At 33.6% G+C, this 20,662-nt stretch overlaps 1 protein-coding gene across 1 annotated transcript in view; it reads left to right on the top strand.

The window, feature by feature from the left end:
• The window catches only part of LOC126739400 (xylosyltransferase oxt), a 52,804-nt gene that overhangs the window by 15,843 nt on the left and 16,299 nt on the right, over window positions 1-20,662 (top strand). The window contains exons 5-8 of the mRNA XM_050445067.1: window positions 5,145-5,331; window positions 8,512-8,743; window positions 8,802-8,901; window positions 15,509-16,052. Of these exons, the coding sequence (XP_050301024.1) occupies window positions 5,145-5,331; window positions 8,512-8,743; window positions 8,802-8,901; window positions 15,509-16,052 (1,063 nt within the window). The remainder of the gene's footprint in view (window positions 1-5,144; window positions 5,332-8,511; window positions 8,744-8,801; window positions 8,902-15,508; window positions 16,053-20,662) is intronic.

Below are 20,662 nucleotides of genomic sequence, written 5' to 3'. Positions count from 1 at the left end.
TATTTTTCTGTAACGAGAAAAGTAGTATTTTTTTTGTTTTTCTTACTAGCAAGCACTATTAGAGAAATCATGACAAAGCATTTTCTAGAATATAAATTAACCTTTTAAGGCGCAGTACTTTTTTTCTTTTTAATTTCTTTTTTTTTGTAAAATTCGTATTTAATGCGCTAAAATAAAGGTATAATAAATCTTTTTTTTTTCTCAAAATGCCACAGTTTTTTGTTAAAAGGGTGGTCGATTATTCAACCAGTGCACCTTATGGACCTCAAACCCCATATATATCTTATAGGCAATATTTCAATCACTTATTTTTAGTAATAAAACAATTTTGCTCTGAATCTTAAAACATTTATTTCACAAAAATATAGGTTAACCTTAAGAAAATGAGATGAAAAAGCTAGTTTTGATGATAAGGAGCAAAACATTCCAAACATAAGGCAACATCACACCGCATACAAATTATCTGGGAACGTCTTGGTTTAGTTTTGGTGCTACAATAAGCGCAACGACGAGAACTGCCCTTGATAGGAAGATGAGAGCCAACATTTGTAACTCTTATACTCGCTTCAACCGAGATTACTCTACCCCCAATTTTTTTTAGCTTTCTGTCACCAGACACTATGGGCCCCTTTCCCTTTCTGCTACAGTACTCTCCTATGAGTGAGTCCGCTAAAATACTCCTATATTTCAATTGAGACATAGGTTTTTCCTAGGGCTTTAGTGAATCCTTATAGATAATATAAGAATTGACAACGACAGAGTCACTGAGATAATAAAAAAGTTTTATCCACCATTTACGAGGTTTCCATGCTTTGGAATAGGCAGACATCAAGGCATCTGGTCAAACTTGTCGACACCGCCCATGTATTTATTATAATCGGCAATAGCTCTTGGACAGCTTACTTCTTCTCTAATGCCTACTTTATTTGTTCTTTTAACAACATGTAAATCTTGAGGATTATGCATAGATGTAACTACGTTTACAAATTTTTTTCCTCTATCTCTCCATTTTACGACGGAAATGTCCTTTGATTGAGCAAAATCATGGTCTCCAATACCCATACCCTTATCTAATTTTAGTAGGGACTTGGGATAGTGTTTACGATTAATTTTGAATATGCCACATGCAAATGTTTCCTGTTGTAATAATTTATTTACAAGGTTAAATGTTGTAAAATAATTGTCGACATATAGGCAATATCCCTTATGCCAGAAAGGTTCGGAAAGATCCATTACAACTCGTTCACCTAAAGTATTTTCAGTCTGTGTTTCTTGTTTTCCTGGTAGACTGGAAAGGAAATCATATACCCATTAGTAGAGCACGCCATTACCCAGACTTTAAAACCCCGCTTTATCGGTTTCATTGGCATATATTGTTTCCGTGTTGTGCGCCCTTTGAAAGCAACCATACTTTCATCAATTGCACAATGTCTTTTTGGAATGGAGGATCTTTTAAAATTGTGACACAAAATATCGAGTAATGGTCTAATTTTATACAATTTATCGTAATTCGGTTCTCCTCTTCTTGGCATTTGGGTGTTGTGGTGGTTGTGTGTTGTGGTCGTTCAAATGACAAAATCTTAATAGTTGAAGAAATCTTTTTTGTGTCATCAAATCTATAATTCTATCAACTTTAAAATTTTTGTCAGTGAACCAATAAAGTTTCATGCTAGGTAGGCTGTGAAAATTATAAGAATTCCCAAAAAGGCTTTTAGTTCTTCTACATTCAAGTCAAGCTTTTTACCGCACTGTGTTGCGTATAAATTTGATTGCTCTACAATCATTTCTAGCCTGTCACGCCCCAACAATTGCAAAAAAAAATCTAGAGGAGATTTCAAAGTAGCACTATTTAAAGTTGATCCAGTTTTCTCTCTAAAATCATATCTAAAAAACTTATCGGGATTAGTGGCTGTTTTCCCAAAATCAAAATCATTATCTAACAGATCAGCCTCAGACTCACTCATGACACTATCGCTATCACTAATCGCGCTCTCTCCTCTGTCTCAGGATCGACGTAGTCTGGATCCTTGACCGAATCGTCAGAATCAAAAACTAAAAAAATAAATAAAAATTTATAAGATCACATAACCTATAGCAGCTAGGTTTACCAAAATTTGTGTCATGATCCAAGTTGGTAGCTTGATTAGTATCCGCAAGCTCAGTTGAATCAGTTTGAATTTGCACAGCATCTATTCTTCTGTCTTCAGGTAGTTCTAAAAATAATTTATTTTTGAGAATATTTCGGTATTATTGTATATGCAGTAATGAAAGTACCAACTGATTGAGATTTTGGAGGAGAATTATGAGTAGAGTATCTGCTAGGCCTGCTGTTTCTGCTAATAGTCATATTTGGAAGATCATCTGCATCGCTATCACCTCCAATATCCGAATCCTCTGCTTGCTCGTCTGTTATACCATCCAGCCAATCGAAGAGTGTTTCAGGTTGCATATCGTCCAAATCGCTAATATTTATTTCGGACATGATGAACCTTCAAATATAAATCTTCAGTAAGTAAAAACTTCAGTATAAACAAAAAATTAAAATATTCCTTACTTAGGATTGTTAGGAATATACCTATGTATAGGTATTTGAAAATTAATTACATATGAAAGTAAAAAAAAGCATACTTGATCTAATAGAGATTAAAAATAGCATTTCCCAGTGGTTATCATAAGCTAACAGAAATAATTTTTTTTTTCTAAACTGTTATTTAGAACCAAAAAATTTGTTCAATATATTGCTATAAATTCAAGGTTCATAATTACTTTTGCCGAGTGTATTTTCTTAGCGCAAGGCCATACCCCAATAAATGGTGGTTTTTCCTTAGGTTCTAACCTTTAGGAAAGAGAAAATAAATTTACCAAACCCCTACATACAAAATGTTCGAAAAGTAATAAAATTTAAAAAAAAACATATATTTTTTTTTAAATAGGTTATGTCATTGAATGAGGGCTAAATTGTTTTATTTGTTAAATTTTATCAACTTATAAACCAAAATGCTTTGTGCGTTAACAACAATATGTAAGCTATCTATAACTTACCTTTTCTCAGTTTATTTTTGTCTAAAACAAATGAAAAACACCAACACACGTGCAAAATATCAACATTTGATTTCAAGTAAACATTTTAAGGATGCATTGTCTAAAATTCGACCACTTATACGATGCTCTGCGCGCCACATGACTTTTGGTTGATATTTTGACTACACGCATTAAGGAACCTAATATGCTCGTATGTGGTCGAATATCAGCCTCCGCGGCAAATTCTACAGTATAGAAATTTAAGTGGCTGATTTTTCACCCAGTACGCCTTATAGGGTTAAAAAAAAATTTTGTACAAAATAAAATAAAAATAAAAATGGATTTATTTGATTTTGCTCACAACACTAACAAAAACATTATAGCAAAACCAACGGTGCATTTAAATATGAAGTGCAAACTCTTGTTCTAAACAGTCACACTCATTTCTTAGATCTTCTTCTTCCTTAGTTATATCCGCAGTATGTTCAACTTGTTTATTTTCACATAACAGATTCTTGTATCACAAAAAAGTTTCGTCACTTTTCCACTCCTATCCAAATTGCTTTTAAATATCTTTTCAAGTCGCCCAAAAACTCTATCTACTGGCATAAAACCGTGGCCTCTTACTGGGTAGATAATACAAACTTTTGTGATATTTTCAGAAGAATACTTGAACAGCCAAAACATTACCATATGAATCAAATGGGAATTTTTGTTCTAGCCCCCACATCCATTGCAGAACAATATAATCTGGGTTATATTATCCAGTTCCAAGGATCAGGTCAAAGCAGAATGTCAGGGAATTTTCTGGCTCTTGCTTACGAAGCTCCTAAAACGCTTTTGCTCTTCTTTTATAAACCTGATATTCAGTCATATACTTGGTGTTCTCTCTTTGGCCTTTTTCAGACTTAATTAAATGCTTTAGACGCGTGGGAACAGGTATTAGAAGCCGGGGACGAAAATCCAATATTAAATTTTGTTAGAAAAACCTTTCTAAACGTGTGGTAGCCAACTTGGTACTTACTTTTAGCCTGTTCATTATACATACGTTGTAACTTTTTAATGCTTAGATGGGCAGGTAAATAAACCCTTTGAGATTTTTTCCGAATATAATGACTTTCAGTGCCACGCAATTTACAAATGAATTCGCGTACTCTCTCCCTTTTGTCCAAACTTTTTGTTGAAATATGGTCACCTCCTCTTCGCTGTTTAGGACAGTCCCCTGAGTCAACAATCTTACATACTGTAAACAACCTGTAGTTTTTAACAACTGTTGCTGCCACGAAAAAAGTCCTGCAGACTTTAACTACCTCTGCTGATCTGTTCTTTTTAATTTTTAAAAAGAAGTTTGCAGCCCTTATTCTTTGTCAAGGGTTATCTTTAACAGACCTCTTCCTTACAGTACCAGAAACGCTTATCATATGACAAAGTTTTACATCTTGAACACTGTTGTTTGGTACGCTATACAGCTAGCTTCTTACATTTTTAATATCTGATATTTTAACATTTTGGCATCGATATGTTTTATTATCATATAGACAAGGACGCTTAAATTTCTTTAGGTCTGGATCTGGATCTTCGTATCTAAAATAAAATAAATAATGTTAAAAAAAATTTAACTGCCTAAGAACTATTTTTTTTTATTTTAAAACTTTTATACTTAATCTTACCTTTCATGTTTTCCTCTTAGCTTTTCCGGGGATTTTTCCCTTATTCTGCTCCCTCTCCCAAAAAATGTTCCTCCGTATTTTTTATTTAGGACCTATTACTGCAGCTTGTATTTATTTTATTTAAAAACCACTAAAAGAACAGTTTAAACCTGAAATAATATACAGCACGACTACAACTCAACCACATCAATCAAACTACCGCAACCAATGTTTATGTTTACACTACTTACTGTACCGACAATCTATTATTCAAATTATACATGTGATTAAAACATTGCTATTAAAATTAAGTAGGATTTATTCGTTTTGGCACGCCAATATTTAGCTGATATGATGTAATTCAGCAAGATGAACCAATATTCGTCGCTAACTAAATTTTTGTAAAAAATGGATTTATTCGGTTTTATTTCAAACCTCCTCATTTATTATATTATATTTAATTCTTATTGTTAGGCTCAGAGGTTTCTTCAAAAGCAAGGCCTGGATAAAACATTCGTCGAGTGCGAATATCGAATGTGGAGAGTTGGAAACCGGAAATTGCCCGCTGGTATTCAAGTGGACGGTGGGAGCGATTGGTTGGCCTTGTCCAGACCATTTGTGGAGTATGTCACCAGCCCACAGCCTGATGAAGTTGTTCAAGGTAAAATCTTGTTTGCATTTATTCTGTCTGTATTATTTTGTCTGTTACCATCGTTACCAAGATTTCAGAAAAATGCTACGTTCCGTTTTCTATACAAGGTGTCTACTATAAAAACCGCCAAACTTTAAGAGGTCATTATACAAGTCATTTGCAACAAAAAATTGGTATAACATTTTTTCGAAACGTTGTTAATTCTTCTGGTTTTTTAACATTTTTTGATTTTATCAAATGTCTTTGTTTTTTTTCATATAAACAAAAATATCTCCGTTATTCTTACCACCACATAAAATTTACATATACCATCTGAAAGATAATTAAATTTGCTATAGGATGGGTATATTTAAGTTTTTTAGTAATTTTTTATACCGGGTGTTATCAGAAGTTAAATGTAACATTTGGGAAATGTGCAAAATTAGTGGTATCTTCTTCGTTGTCGTTTTTCCAAAATTTGCTAAATAGGGACATGTTTTTTTTTCAGTAAAAACTACTGCATTTAATATGATTTCCAATGATATACTTACTTTTGTGATAGCTATTTGTTTTCACAGCAATATCATGGGCAAAAGAAAGAAAACCACAAAAATTGAAAATTTTCAAATTTTATATTTCTTGATCTTTTGAGCACCAATACAGTGAGTACTTGTAGATCTATCTTCTCTAACACAACAACTCCACAAATTTCCATTAGAGAAGCCGTAAACAAATAACATATCGCGATATTCATTCTTTAAGAAAAAAGGCAGATTTTCCTTCTTTTGAAAATGGCAATGAATCCACAAAAGAAGGAAATTCACAAACCATGTATTAGTTGATTTTAAAACAAAAGCATAGATATTTACAATTTGACAAGAACTGTCATTAAGTTTTCACTTCGACTTAAAGTAGTTAAATAAGTAATTTGATTTAAACGTGCGTAGAAAAATTAAGCCTAGTTTCACAAACATTGAATATCGGGACATCTTATTTACTTACGGTGTCGCAAATGGAAACTCGCGGGAGGCAGCAAGCGAGCATGCGCCTCGTTTTCCTAATAGACGGCAACCCCATAGAAGTACATTTGCAGTGTTCAGACGCTGTGGGGAAACTGGTTCCTTTCGAGGTTTGCGGATTAGAGAAGGTGGTCAAAATGGTCAACGCTGGAGACAAGAACCTGCGATTATAAGAGCTGTTATAGATCTAGAAGTATTCGCCGCATTGATGCTGCATTAAGGATTCACCATTCCACTGTACATAGAGTTCTTAAAAAAATAATTTGCATCCGTTTCATTTGAAAAAAGTTCAGGATTTATTGCCAGTGGATGGTGAGGTGAGGCTTCAATTCTGTAGGTGGTACTTAAATAAGTTGCAAGAGTGGGGAACAGATAAAATATTGGACAGATGAAGCAACATTTACAAGAGCCGGAATAATGAATTTACGAAATAACCATATATGGCATACAGGAAACCCTCATGCGACTATTGTTTCACATTTTCAGCATGAGATAAGGGTTAACGTATGGATAGGATTAATGAGAGGTCGCCTTTTCGGGCCTGTAATACTTCCTGATCGGCTCAATTCCAATGAGTTTTCAAATTTATTAAATAATGACCTCGTTGACTTTCTGGAAGAAATCCCCTTAGTCGCTAGACAGGAACTTTGGTTTCAAATGGACGGATGCCCAGCCCATAATGGCAGAATTGTGCAAAATTCCTCGAATCAATGCTTTGGGGAGAAATGGATCGGAAGATACGGTCCGGTAAGATGGCCGCCCAGAAGCCCTGACCTTACGCCCCTTGACTTTTATGTCTGGGGCACATTAAAATCTAATGTTTATAGTAGTAACATTAATACTTGAGACGAAGTAATTAATTGAATTAGTGTGTGTTGCAATGAAATGCGACAAAAACGCGTTGAACTTGAACGGGTTGTTGATAGTGTCAGAAGAAGATGCATCAAATGTATTGAACAAGAGGGAAGACATTTTGAACAATTGTTATAATTTTAGGTTTGTTTAATGAAATTTTGATTTTTTAATTTCGGTCAATCAAGGAATATAAAATTTGAAAATTGTCAATTTTTGTGGTTTTTTTTCTTTTGCCCATGATATTGCTGTGAAAACAAATAGCTGTCACAAAAGTAAGTATATCATTGGAAAGCATATTAAATGCAGTAGTTTTTCTGAAAAAAAAAACATGTCCCTATTTACCAAATTTTAGAAAAACGACAACGAAGAAGATACTACTAATTTTACACATTTTCCAAATGTTACATTTAACTTCTGATAACACCCGGTATAAAAAATTACTCAAAAGCTTAAATATACCCATCTTATAGGAAATTTAATTCTCTTTCAGATGGTATATCTAAATTATATGTGGTGGTAAGAATAACCGAGATATTCTTGTTTATATGAAAAAAAAAACAAACAGAACAGAACTTACCACTTTTCGAAAAAATGTTATACGATTTTTTTGTTGCAAATGACTTGTTGAATCACCTCTTAAAGTTTGGCGGTTTTTATAGTAGACACCCTGTATACGGCTAACGAACCATCGGTCATACAGGATTGGGAAAAATTACTAGAACGGTCGATTTTTATTAAAATATACAGGGATATCAAAAAACGTCTTATGTAAAAAATTTAGGGATGTTTAAAATCTACATAACGGTGATAAATTAAGAAATACAGCGTCGCCCACAAAGTTATAAAGAATGATTTTTTTAAACCGAACATCCTGTATATTTTTACTTATTTTGATTGTCGATTAAATTTTAAACATTTTTATTAACTATGTGTTAAAGTTCCTGTGTTAAAAGTCCTAAGTTCGTTACTTTGCTACAATTGATCAATTACAAAATAGATTTCAAGATAAAATTTATTAAGTTAACTTAAAAAAAAGTATAACAAATCATGGCAAAAGGGCTCTATTTTTTTAATGAGTGTTAAAAATGACCTCTATTTACTAACTGACAATGATACAAATTATCGCAATAATGTATTTGGGTGTTTAAAACCATTTCCCTTGTTTTTCTCTCTCTATTTTTTGATAGGAGGTATATTTTGAAAAAATCGACCGTTCTGGTAATTTTTTCCTAACCCTGTATATGTAAACATATGCCGAGCATGTAGATATTTCCGTGAAGTATGCTACTTTAATTTAACTTCCCTTTATTAATTGAATCCCAAACTTATATATTAGGTTTGGTGCAAGTGTTCCGACACACTTTACTCCCAGCCGAGAGTTTCTTTCATACCGTTCTAAGAAATTCCAAATTCTGCGATACTTATATCGATAATAATCTACACGTCACCAACTGGAAACGGAAATTGGGGTGTAAGTGTCAGTATAAACATATCGTCGATTGGTGCGGATGTAGCCCGAATGATTTTACTTCCGATGATTGGACCAAAATATTAAACACCCAGACTAGGCAAGTCGAAATATTTTTTTTTCTAGTTTGTCTTCATATTTGACAGTTTCTTTTTCAGGCCATTGTATTTTGCCAGAAAATTTGAGGCTATCGTTAACCAAGCAGTTATATTACAGCTGGAACTGTGGCTGCATAATTTAGACACCCCTTCGAAACAGGTAAATAAATAATAGCGCAAAAAGTAGAGCAACTTTTCAGAATTTAGCATTTTTTTCTTTCTGTTTTCTTGTTTAGTATAGGGAAACAATTTAGTTCTTTCAAATTATTTAAAAACGTTTGCAGAAGTATCGTTTCCAGTTTGTTGACTGAAGAATGACTCAAATCAGTTACATAAAAATTGTTTTTGCATGTTCTTAATCCATAGAAAAAACTGCCTGAAAAATCCTTAATTACCTAAAATAACCCGTATACAGAGTGCCCCGCGACGTAAGGGACAAAATGTCACTAAGGTAATTACACCAGTGTTCGTTACTGTCCCAGTGTTCGTCACGTCGCACCTATTTTTCTTTTTATTAAGGCAATGATCATTTACGTTGCATTAATTCTTTCGGCATTTATTCAGGAAAACTATTTATTGCCTAATCTGGTAACATACAAAGAACTGGGATTTCGCCATTAATCGTGACACAGTCTTACTATGACAGGCTGTAGTAAAATACCACGTTAGTGTCAAAGTGCTTAAGGTATAAGTTAAGCGAGTACGATATTTTTAATGGCCAAGTAAGTACTTTGTAAAGAAGGTTTTTGTAGTTGTTTTCTTTAAAACTCTTTAAATGTGTGTTTTTTTTCAATAATGTTAGGTAGTTTACCAATTTCAGTTAAATATTTGAAGGTGCCAGCGGAAAAGGAATAGACCAGTTGTCGATTAAAGATATAAAATTATGTCTGCCGTTTTGCTTAAATCCATTGGTCAATATTATTAACGAATGCATTTTACAACAAAAATATCCATAATATATGGAAAAAGGCAATCATAAAGCCTATAGCTAAGATAGTAGAGCCAAAGGAAATTTCAGATTTAAGACCAATAAGTATACTGCCAGCTATATCTAAGGTCATTGAGAAACGTATTTATAGCCAGATATTTAGTTTTGCCGAATCTTTTAATATAATTCCGGTTTGCCAATCTGGATTTAGGAAACATTTGAGCACTTCGACGGCTTTAGTAAACATATTAAACGACCTAATAATTAACGAGGAACAAAATCGTCCTACTTGTATGGCATTACTGGACTTCAGTAAAGCCTTCGATACCATAAATCACGAATTATTATTAGCAAAATTAGAATTTTTTGGTGTGTCACTTGAGGGTATCAATTTTTTTAAAGATTATCTACATAATCGACAGAGTTGTGTGGTCCTTAATCAGGTCTCTGAAAACAAAGTCTCCACGTTTATGCCCTGTAATCGAGGAGTACCCCAGGGCTCGATACTCTCACCCCTAATTTTTTCAATATATGTGTCAGATATGCAGGAAACAATAAAGTACTCGAGATGACAACAATATGTTGATGACTCCCAAATATACATACCTGTGAGCTGCGAAAATTTAAATACAGTGCAAGAAAAACTTAATTTAGACTTATTAAACCTAAATGCTTGGGCAGAGAATCATAACCTTAAGTTAAATGCCACTAAATCAAAAATTCTGATAATGTCGGCAAATAATTTATTAAGGAAAAATATAAAAAATACCATTCTATTCGAATAAATGATACACAAATCCCAATAGTATCAGAAGCAAAAAACTTTTTCAAAAAAAATTTTCAACCAATCCATGGGTTTTGAATCTCATGGTGGAAACAAAATTAAAGCTGCATATCTAAGATTAAGGCAGCTTTATAAAAAAAAAACATTTCTCACCCCAAAACAGAAATATCCACTTTGCGAAAGTCTGGTTTTGTCTTTGTTCGATTATGGGAACGTAATTTATGGAGATTCCTTATCTGTAAGTACCAAAAAGGCTATTCAAAAACTTCAAAATTCCTGCATGAGATTGGCATATAACATTTCATATAGACATCACATAACACCGTATCTTAACGCTAATCAAATTCTTAATATGATATGAATAATAGAATACTACTGCACATGCACATGTTTGTATACAGAGTCATAAAAAGAGGACAACCGGCATATTTAAGACACCAGCTTCGAGAATTTGTCCATTCTCATGCAACTCGAAATAACGATTTTATTGTGCCTATCCACAGATCAGCAGCTTTTAGGCGTTCTTTTAAATTTGTTGCTGTTCAGATATGGAACAGTCTTTCCCAAGAACTAAAGGAATTACCTCTCCAAAGCTTTTTTAAACAAGTGATTAGTAGAGTAAACAATTTATTTTGTTTTTTCTTATATGTACTTACAAAAAAAAACAGTTTTACGTGTCTCCGACTAGTTTCGCCCGTTCATCTGCATTTCTCTGCATGCCGGTCTCCCTTCTCGCATCAGCGCTGCCTCCCTATCTAAGCTGATATTCCCATTCCCCTTATTAAGGGTATATAACTTCATTTCTTTCAATCATTTTTTTATTCATAATTTTCTTAGTGGTTTTTCTTGATTTTATTTATGTTTTTACATTCCTATTCAAATACAGGGTGTTTCAGAACTATGGGAACTAGAAGTTTGTTAGGGGTTGTTCAGTGCAACAGTAGAATCCATTTGAGTATAGGAACCTATGTCCGGAAATGTGTCACTACGCCACTAAGGCCCTAAGACGCGTTTAAATTTAGAAAAAATATTAATTACCTAACTAGGATCTGATGCATATGTTTTTACCTTTTGTATATGATACCATCACAACAATTGTTCAAAATGTCTTCCGCCAACCTCAATACACCGATTTAAACGCCGCACATTATTTCGGCGGACTACACTAAAAATTTGATCCTCGTTTTGAATGATTTCAAATGCTGCTATTATTCGTCCAATTAAGTCTAGCTCTGATTCTACTGGAGTTTCGTAGACTAAAGACTTTACATGTCCCCACAAGAAAAAATCGAGCGACGTAAAATCGGGTGACCTAGGACGCCAAGAAACTACTCCACCTCTGGCAATCCAACGGTGCCAAAACCGCTGAGCCAAATACTCGCGTACTTGTACAGCAAAGTGAGCCGGCGCTCCATCATGCTGAAACCACATTTGCTGTCTAACGTTTAGTGGAACATTTTCAAGGAGTTCTGGGAGAACTACCTCCAAGAAACGCAGATAAATAGGTCCTGTTAATCGTTCCGGTAGAAGGTATGGCCCAATTAAATAATCATCAACAATGCCTGCCCATACGTTGACAGACCAACGATTCTGATGTTTTCTTGGAAAAATTGGATAAGGATTTTCTTCGTCCCAAACATGGCTATTCCTACTATTAAAAATACCGTCTCTTGTGAAAGAGGCTTCATCGGTCCACAAAACATATCATAAAAAATTTGGTTGTGCAATGATGTGATCCAGAAGCCATCGACAAAATTGAACTCTAGGATGATAATCGGCTGCAGTCATACCTTGAACTTTCTGGAAGTGATAAGGATGGAGTTGTTGCTCGTGTAGTAGCCGCCAGACAGAAGCGTTACTCGTATTTATATTCTTAGCGACGTCACGTGTGCTATTTGATGGTTCATCGGCAACTCGCTGAAGCACCTCTTCTTCAAATTCCACCGTTCTTACGGTTCGAGCAACACCAGTATCATGCATCTTGGTCTTAAACATGCCTGTCTCAGCGAGCCGTCGATGAACCGCAATAAACTTTTTGTATCCAGGATGCTGTCGTTCGGGATAACGTTCATGATACAACCACGATGCTGCTCGTGCATTGCAGTTTGTTGCTCCGTATGCCAAATGCATATCCGCCAATTCTTGATTGGTAAAGTTTTCCATTAGCAATAAATGTTTAAAAATTGTAAGCTATAAAATTTTTAAACATGACATTGAGAATTGACAATGATAAGCGTTGATTTTAAACAATTGTTGTTATGGTATCATGTACAAAAGGTAAAAATAAATGCAGCAGATCTTATTTAGGTAATTAATGATTAATGTTTTTTATAAATTTTAACGCGTAGTGGCGTAGTGACGCATTTCCGGACTGGGTTCCTATACTCAAATGGATTCTTCTGTTGCACTGAACAACCCCCAGAAGTTGATCCCATAGTTCTGAAACACCCTGTATAGGTTGTTTTAATTTTGGCTCATAAATATTTAAAATGTATAGCAACTGGAATGTAAATAGTTGTTTAAGGTCTTTAAAAGGGTTATCTCACTTGTACTACAGTTTACTGATGGTGCAAGCAAACGGTTCTTTTAATCGAGAGACACTCCTATTTGTCATAATAAAATAAGTGAACACAAAAATGTAACTTGATTATAAAACTGACAAATAAAATATATTATTTGTATTTATATTTGTTGTATTTGTATATTACTGTAACTCAGTATTCTTTAAACAATTTTCTGCTAAATACAATACTTACAAATGAATAAAGTCAAGGTGACGAATACTGGTATAGAGGGCTGAAAAATTTTGGTTCTTTGTAGAAATGGCTATAAGATTTAATTATTCTCTCGTTAAGAGAGAAAGAAAATCTGATCAAACCTATCGTTGCTGTAAAAAATAGTTTTTCCATTAAGCGAGCAGCTGAAAGATTTAACGTTCGCCGAACAACATTGAGTGACAAAATTAAAGGGAAAACTCCAATACCTAGAAAAATGGGTCCCCAATCTATATTGTAACAGAAGAAGAAATATTGTTGCAACAATGGATATTTCACCTAGCTGAAAGATGATTTCCAGTGACAAAAGATTAACTTTTAAATAGCGTTCAAGCTTTAATAAAAATGTTCAAAAGAGCAAATCTATTTACCAATTGTAGGCCAGGAAGACATTGGTATAAAGCCCTTCTGAAGCGACATCCTTGTGTATTTCCGCACGTATGACCATTAGCCGTCATCCTTGGATTCACGAGTATCAGCCCTGGTAAGGTCCATTGATCTTCTTACTTCTTGCTGTGTTGAGACTCTACATTCATTACAATAAAAATGATTATTCAGTTTATGTATGACTTGTGAGTCCAGAACATGCAATTGAACACGCTGATTTTACCGGACTACAGTACTTTCGAGCCGGAAATCCGGGCAAGGTCCACAATGTCTCGCGCCGTACACACTGAATAAATTTAATATTTTTGGAATGCGATTTATTTAGGCTATTGTTCTCTGTTGTTTTCGCGTTAAATCTCGAGTACTATTAAACTAAAACTTTTTCGAAAAAACTGATTTAAAAATGTGGTTAAGCAGGTTGAGATTTATAATTGTTGTAAATTTTACTAATTATTGATTACTGATTCTTCTGAATTTCTGCGAAAAACACGGAACGAAATAGACTCAACTGACACAAATTACTTGGTATGACTGAGATTCGTCAATTGAGATTGTATGTTGCATTTTTTACAATAAAAAGTTTTTATACAGGGTGTGCCATGTAGGCAGGGCTAATACCAACTTTCTTATTTTAAATGCGACACCCTATATGTTATTATATTTTTGGATTCTCCATAAAATTCCAAACATTTATCACATGCCATACCTTTATTCGATTGTTTTTAAGATAGAGGGCGTTAAAGAAAACGTATTTCATAAACTTAAAGAGGGTCCTTTTAAAGCTTTTTCTTTAATAAGTGTTCAAAATGTAAACCATTTACTATTTGGCAATGCCCTAAACGTACTACAAATTCGTTTTAAACGTTTTTTATGCATTCTGAAGAAATGTTTCAACACTCTTGCCTTATTATATTTATTATAATTTTGACGATTTACTTCTCCGTTCAGCATAAATGTCGACTCATCGGAAAGGAGAATGTTTTCTGTAATAAGTTTATTATTCTGCATTAATTCCATAAATTGTTCAAAAAATTCAATTCTTCTGTCTGCATCCTCTTTATTGAGTTCCTGGAGAATTGTTAGTTTATAGGGATGAAATTTTTCTGCTTCAAGAACCCTTACTACTGAAGACTAGCTCACTTCCAATTCGTGCGCTACCTGCCTCATATAAAACATTAATTTTGGTGTCTTCAATAAGCGCAGATCGACGAGAATTAGTTATTGTTCTTACGTGACCATTTTTCCCGAAACTGTTTTTCAATCTTGCTTATAGCACTTTGAGATATGGGTGGTAAATCAGGATACTTCTGTCTGAATAAATGCAAAACTTCATTTTGAGTTCTTGTTCTATCTCCGTACAGAATCATCATTAAGATTTCGATCATCTGCTTTTCACTTAAATAGCCCATTTCTTAAAAAAAATTAAAGAAACTTAAATCTAATTATCTGACAGTAAAGGCAGCAATGTTAAAATTTATAAAATGCCAAAATTATAAAAATGCCACATTTTTATAGGACATTACATAAAATACATTACGAAAAAAAACTGTTTACTGAAAAGCATATTTTTTGAATTTAAAACATTTTTAAAATAAAACATCAAAACTTAAAAACAAGTGAATAAAGGTATGGCATACATCAAAATGTTTGGAATTTTGTGCAGAATCCAAAAATATAATAACATATAGGATGTCCCATTTTAAATAAGAAAGTTGGTATTAGCCCTCCCTACATGGCACACCCTGTATAAAAAAAATTATTGTAAAAAATGCGCAACTTAAAATCTCAATTGACGTGTCCGAGCGTTTTTCCGAACACGCGTCCGTTTATTTAGTATCGAATTTATTCCAAGTTACAGACTTGCACTGTATATAACTACTCTGTAAAATTGCAGGTCGCTAATCTAAATTCCTACTGGCAAAATATTTACCACCACAAAGACCTCGGAGTGCCATTCGACGATGCTTTAACGACATTTTCGAACAGCATTGCCCGACACACAGCTAAAACCTTGCCAAACTCTTGCCCTTTCACCGCCCTTAGTCCACTGTTGCAAGTTCACACCTACCACCGCAGCGACATCTACAGATCGACGTTATTTTTATATAAAGATATCGAGGTTGCTGTAAAACCCATAAGTAAACTTTTAGTAGCGGTAAAAAGCAGCCCTTTATTGGACCATTTATCTTACATGCTAGTAAGCAGCGATTACGATCAGAAAGAGCAGATGAGCAGAAACTTTCTGAGGCTGTTAAGTCCGTTTTCAGAACCAGTACTCGCTTATAAATTTAATCCAGTTAAGATTTCCAAGCAGTATAATTTAACCTGTTTATGGATAGATCCTGTGGGAAACTTAAGGGATACCACGTTGGTTTCTGTGGACGAGAATAATTTAAGTGGACATTCGAAACCCGCTTTGAAGCAGCCGATTTTGCCTGGTAAGTTTGAATTTTTAGGTTATCAGTTTTAATGCGAATTATGAAAAAACATCGCAATAATCTTTTAGTTAAGTATAAAAAAACTAAAGCTTTGTCTGATTGAAATGCCTACTTGGAGGTGAGAAATTTATTTACACAGGCCGTGAGAAATGAAAAGAAAGCCTATTTGAATTATGTAGCTCAGACTAAAAATTCAAAATCGATGTAGAATTCCTTATATCAGATGAGCATCTATAATAAAAAAAGAAATATTAGTGATATTTCAAATACCTTAAAAATGCAAACAAAATAAACGATTTTTTTATAGATTCAGTTGCGAAAATGGTTCTGCCTGTCAGTAAAGATGTTTTATAAAGTTTTCTAACAAATAAAACCACATTAAGCAGTTTCTCTTTTTAACGAATTAGCGACTTTGATATTGTTAATACAGTTAAGCAGCTCAAGTCTAATGCTTTTGGGTCCGATGGTATTTCTCTCCAAATGATAAAGCTTTGTGCTCTTGTTAGAACGCCTTTTTTGACCCATATTTTTAAGCAATGTTTAAGTACATCATCTTTTCCAATAACATGGAAAACTGCTGTTATATTACCACTTCCCAAAGAGTCTAATTTTAGTTGCATCTCGGAATTAAGACCCATTTGCTGTTTTGTTGCCAGTTGTACCAAAACTGTTTGAGAAAATAATATATTCACAGGTACTAGAATATTTGCAACAAAATGATTTACTACCGGACACTCAGTCAGGTTTTCGAAAGAACTATAGCACGGCCTCAGTACTAATTAAAATACTAGATGACATAATTTGTGCAGCCAATAGTGGTAAAACGTCTAGCTTAATATTTTTCGACTATACTAAACTAAAATCAATGACTGCTATAATTCTAAATGAACGTCTCGAATCTACTTACACATATTCTCACAATAATAAATTAAAACTTAATCCATCCAAATCAGCTGTGATGTTTTTTGGTCCAGACAAAGACTTAGCTCGACAAAATATGCAACTTCATATGAACAATACTTTAATTCCTAATGTTATGTACAACAAAATGCGGTAACTATTTTAACTAACATGGCAACTTTTATATTTTGTATATCAAATAAATTTATCGGTGAACAAACTTAAGGCATCATTATATTTTTAATCTGCCAACAAAAGCAGGCACCAAAAAATACACAAAGCTTACAAAAAATCTAAATGAGCTTCTAATTTTCAAAACCAGTTTACCAAAATACCAACTAAACTTCAAAAACTCTAAATGAGCATCTAATTTTCAAATTCATTTCAAGTAAAATATTATATAATCATCAATTTTTTTTCTTAAAAGTTTTTATTTTGCATTCGGCAACAGCTTTCGTTAATGAATTACAAAAAATCCGGCAACGTGCGTTTATACTGGAGCGACAGTTAACTGCGTTTGGGATTCCCATATACGTTTATTGGTTATGGTGTATATAAGATTTCAGTAGTATAAACAGTTGTTTTATGCACCGTTTTATTCGTTTTAAACATTAAATAATCATGGAACTCGATACTGTTTTACCCGGGAATAGTTCTGATGACAATATTTAAATGGAGAATGAAATAGAAATTCCTTCATATCGTTCGGACAGTGATTCGGAGATTGAAGAATTAGAAACAAAAAAAAAGCGTGGCGAGAGTAAGCAGTGGCTCTTTGGAAGAAAATTTGCATGTGTTAAAGAAGCGGAGGAAGTTGTTCGTGCAGAAAATACTTGGTCTATTTTAATAACACATATGACTGAAGAAGGAAAGAAAAGGTTTTATCGCTGTAACAAAGTAAAACGTATTGGCCTTCAGTGTGCGGCACAAATTTATTTACTGTTTGAAGCTACATCAAATGCTGTTTTGCTCTATCGTGTAGAGGCTGCCCATAACCACGAGTCGATTGGAATTCGTTCTGATTACGGAATAAGTCAGGAAGTTAAGACAGAAATAAACAAACTATTTGATTTACATTTGAAGCCTACAGCTATTTTAAAAAAGTCTTAGTAAGATGGAGGGAGTAAAATTACCATTAATGAAACAATTGAACAATTATCTATCAAGTCGTAGACGTGTTAAATACGGTTCCTCAACTATAAGTCTAGGAGAACTGGAGCGATGGATATTAAATCATACAGCAGTTCCCGAGGACATACACCAAGTGTTTGTACTTTCTTATTATATATTCGAGGATGAACCAATGTCCTTTCGCTTTGCATTGTCTACAAAACATTTACTGGGGTTAGCAGAACGTCATGCAAATATTATCCATGCTGATGCGACATACAAGTTGATTTGGCAAGGGTTCCCGGTATTAGTTGTAGTAACTACAGATAAACATAAAATTTCATCCGATATGTCTCGGAGTTTCGACAAACGAGCGTCAGGAAGATTTTACCATGTTATTTAATAGTTTAAAAGAACAGGTTTTGTTTGTATACGGACATTCTCTACAACCGTCGGTATTAGTTTGTGATGCCGCAAAGAGCATCCAAAATGCTTTTACAGAAGTCTTTGGTCCTGAACCCATTGTGAGAATGTGTTGGGCACATGCAAAAACAAAAATGCAAACCAGGGTTGAACAAACTTGCTCAGACAAAAACGCCCGAAAGAATATATTACAACACATTGATGCTTTACAGTCCGTTACTTCTCCTGCACATTTTACTAGCGCATCACAGCTTTTTATGAGGAAATGGAAAACCCAAACTAATTTTATTAAATACTTCAACGAAGAGTGGTTAACTCAAAATCGCAATTGGTACCTAGGTACTGCCCCAGGATCACCAGCCACAAACAACGCACTGTAATCGTTTAATAGAACCATAAAAGATAGCAATACATTACGCGAAAGATTTCCTTTGTCTCGTTTTCTGGTTATCGCATCGGAGATGGTTAACGAATGGTCTTGCAAAACTACAGAGGAGTCCTTTTCAATTACTCCGCTTATTAAGCTTCCTGATTGGACAAAAGCATATCAAAGGGCAAAATTAGACAAAAAAATAAAGGTGTTAGATGCTGACCCGAAGAACAATGTCTATATACCAGGAGGTCAAGTATTAGATGTTCAGGCTGAAAAACCTTGGGAAACTTTTGACGAATTCAAAGAATTTTTTTTTCCACTTGAAGAGTAACAATTCCCAAAGAAAAAGATGATTGGATGAATGGTAGCTGCAATTGTCTACAGTTTTTTAAGATGTATATGTGCAAACATCTTCTGGGCCTAGCAATTAGATTAAAATATACAGTTCCGCCTGTAGAGGCAAAAAATATCCATATTGGACAAAAAAAAAGGGTGGACGTCTATCAAAATCCAAGCCTGCTTTAGTAATTCTTTTTTTTAGTAATTGCTTTAATAATTTGTTTAATGTTCACTCTTTTTTGTTTTGTGGTTCAAATACTGTTTTAAAAATGGCATTTTTTGTTTTTTTTTGTTTTATAAATAGAAGACAATAAAGTATATTTGTTATGCCTATTTTTGTTTTATTTTATGCTCACTAGCTTTTGTCATATTATAAAGTATGAAGTTCAAACAGTTTTTAGAAGCTTTATTATTTAAATAGCTATCCAGATTAGTATAAAACAGTTGACAATATTTTACTTTATTAGATGCTAAAGATTAGATGCTCAATAAGTATTTTTGTTGCTCCACCCAGTTTTTAAACGTGCTAAAAAGTATAAAAACTGATGTTCGATTAAATACTACCCATAAAAATCTTATTTTTTGGAGTTATTTTTGATCATAGTTTAAGGTTTAAAACCCATCTAAGCAAAGTTGTGCAAAGTTCAATTATTTCACACAAAAATCTCTATAAAAATAAAAGCACTTTATTTTTATAGAGATAGCATATTATCAGCATATTATATATAGCATATTATCCTTAAAAAAATTACTTTCTGAGCCATTGAAATATGAAAAAATTATAAAAATAGGGGGTTTCTATTTAAAAAAAATGACTTTTATTGATTTTTTCATTTTAATTTTTAATGCTAGTTTTTGAGCTCCCTGTATCTTTTTTTTAGCTAAATATTAAAATAGTCTTTTAAAGTGGTCCTTCCATTAAAATAAAACCAAAACTAACTAATAAATAAAGGCTACTAAAAGGGAGTAATCGGTCATTATGTTAGGGCTTTTAAACATAGTTTTTCACATGAAATTAAAAATATGTCAAAAACGGTTACACTTAGGTATAGGACATTATACACAAAATACACCTAGAATTTCACGTGGAACCAAAAATGTAAAAATGTACAGGGTGTTCCGCTTAAAATAACGAAGTTGACACCTACTTCCGGTATAACCGGAAACGTCGCAACTGTCAAAATATTTTAGTTGTGTGGCCCCCATCGACTGTGCCATGTTGCCAAATTTTCAAATTTTTTGAAAAATTTGTTTCCGAGATATCGATCGCGTCTATTCGTCGTGAGACACCCTGTATATTGTGTATGGTCCCTGCTTGGATGTCCAGTCTAAAGCTAGGCTACAAAAATACAAAATTCTTGTATTCGTTTCATATTTTCCCTTACAAATAGAGCCATGTATGTCACAAGTTTAGTGAGCTTATTAAACTGGTTGAATGAAGCTTCATTTGGCAAGTTTTTTGCAT

This window comes from Anthonomus grandis, chromosome 8 (assembly GCF_022605725.1).
Source record: "Anthonomus grandis grandis chromosome 8, icAntGran1.3, whole genome shotgun sequence".
Taxonomy (NCBI): Eukaryota; Metazoa; Arthropoda; class Insecta; order Coleoptera; family Curculionidae; genus Anthonomus; species Anthonomus grandis.
The sequence above is the reverse complement of the archived record's forward strand: the minus strand, read 5'-3'. Positions and strand labels throughout refer to the sequence as shown.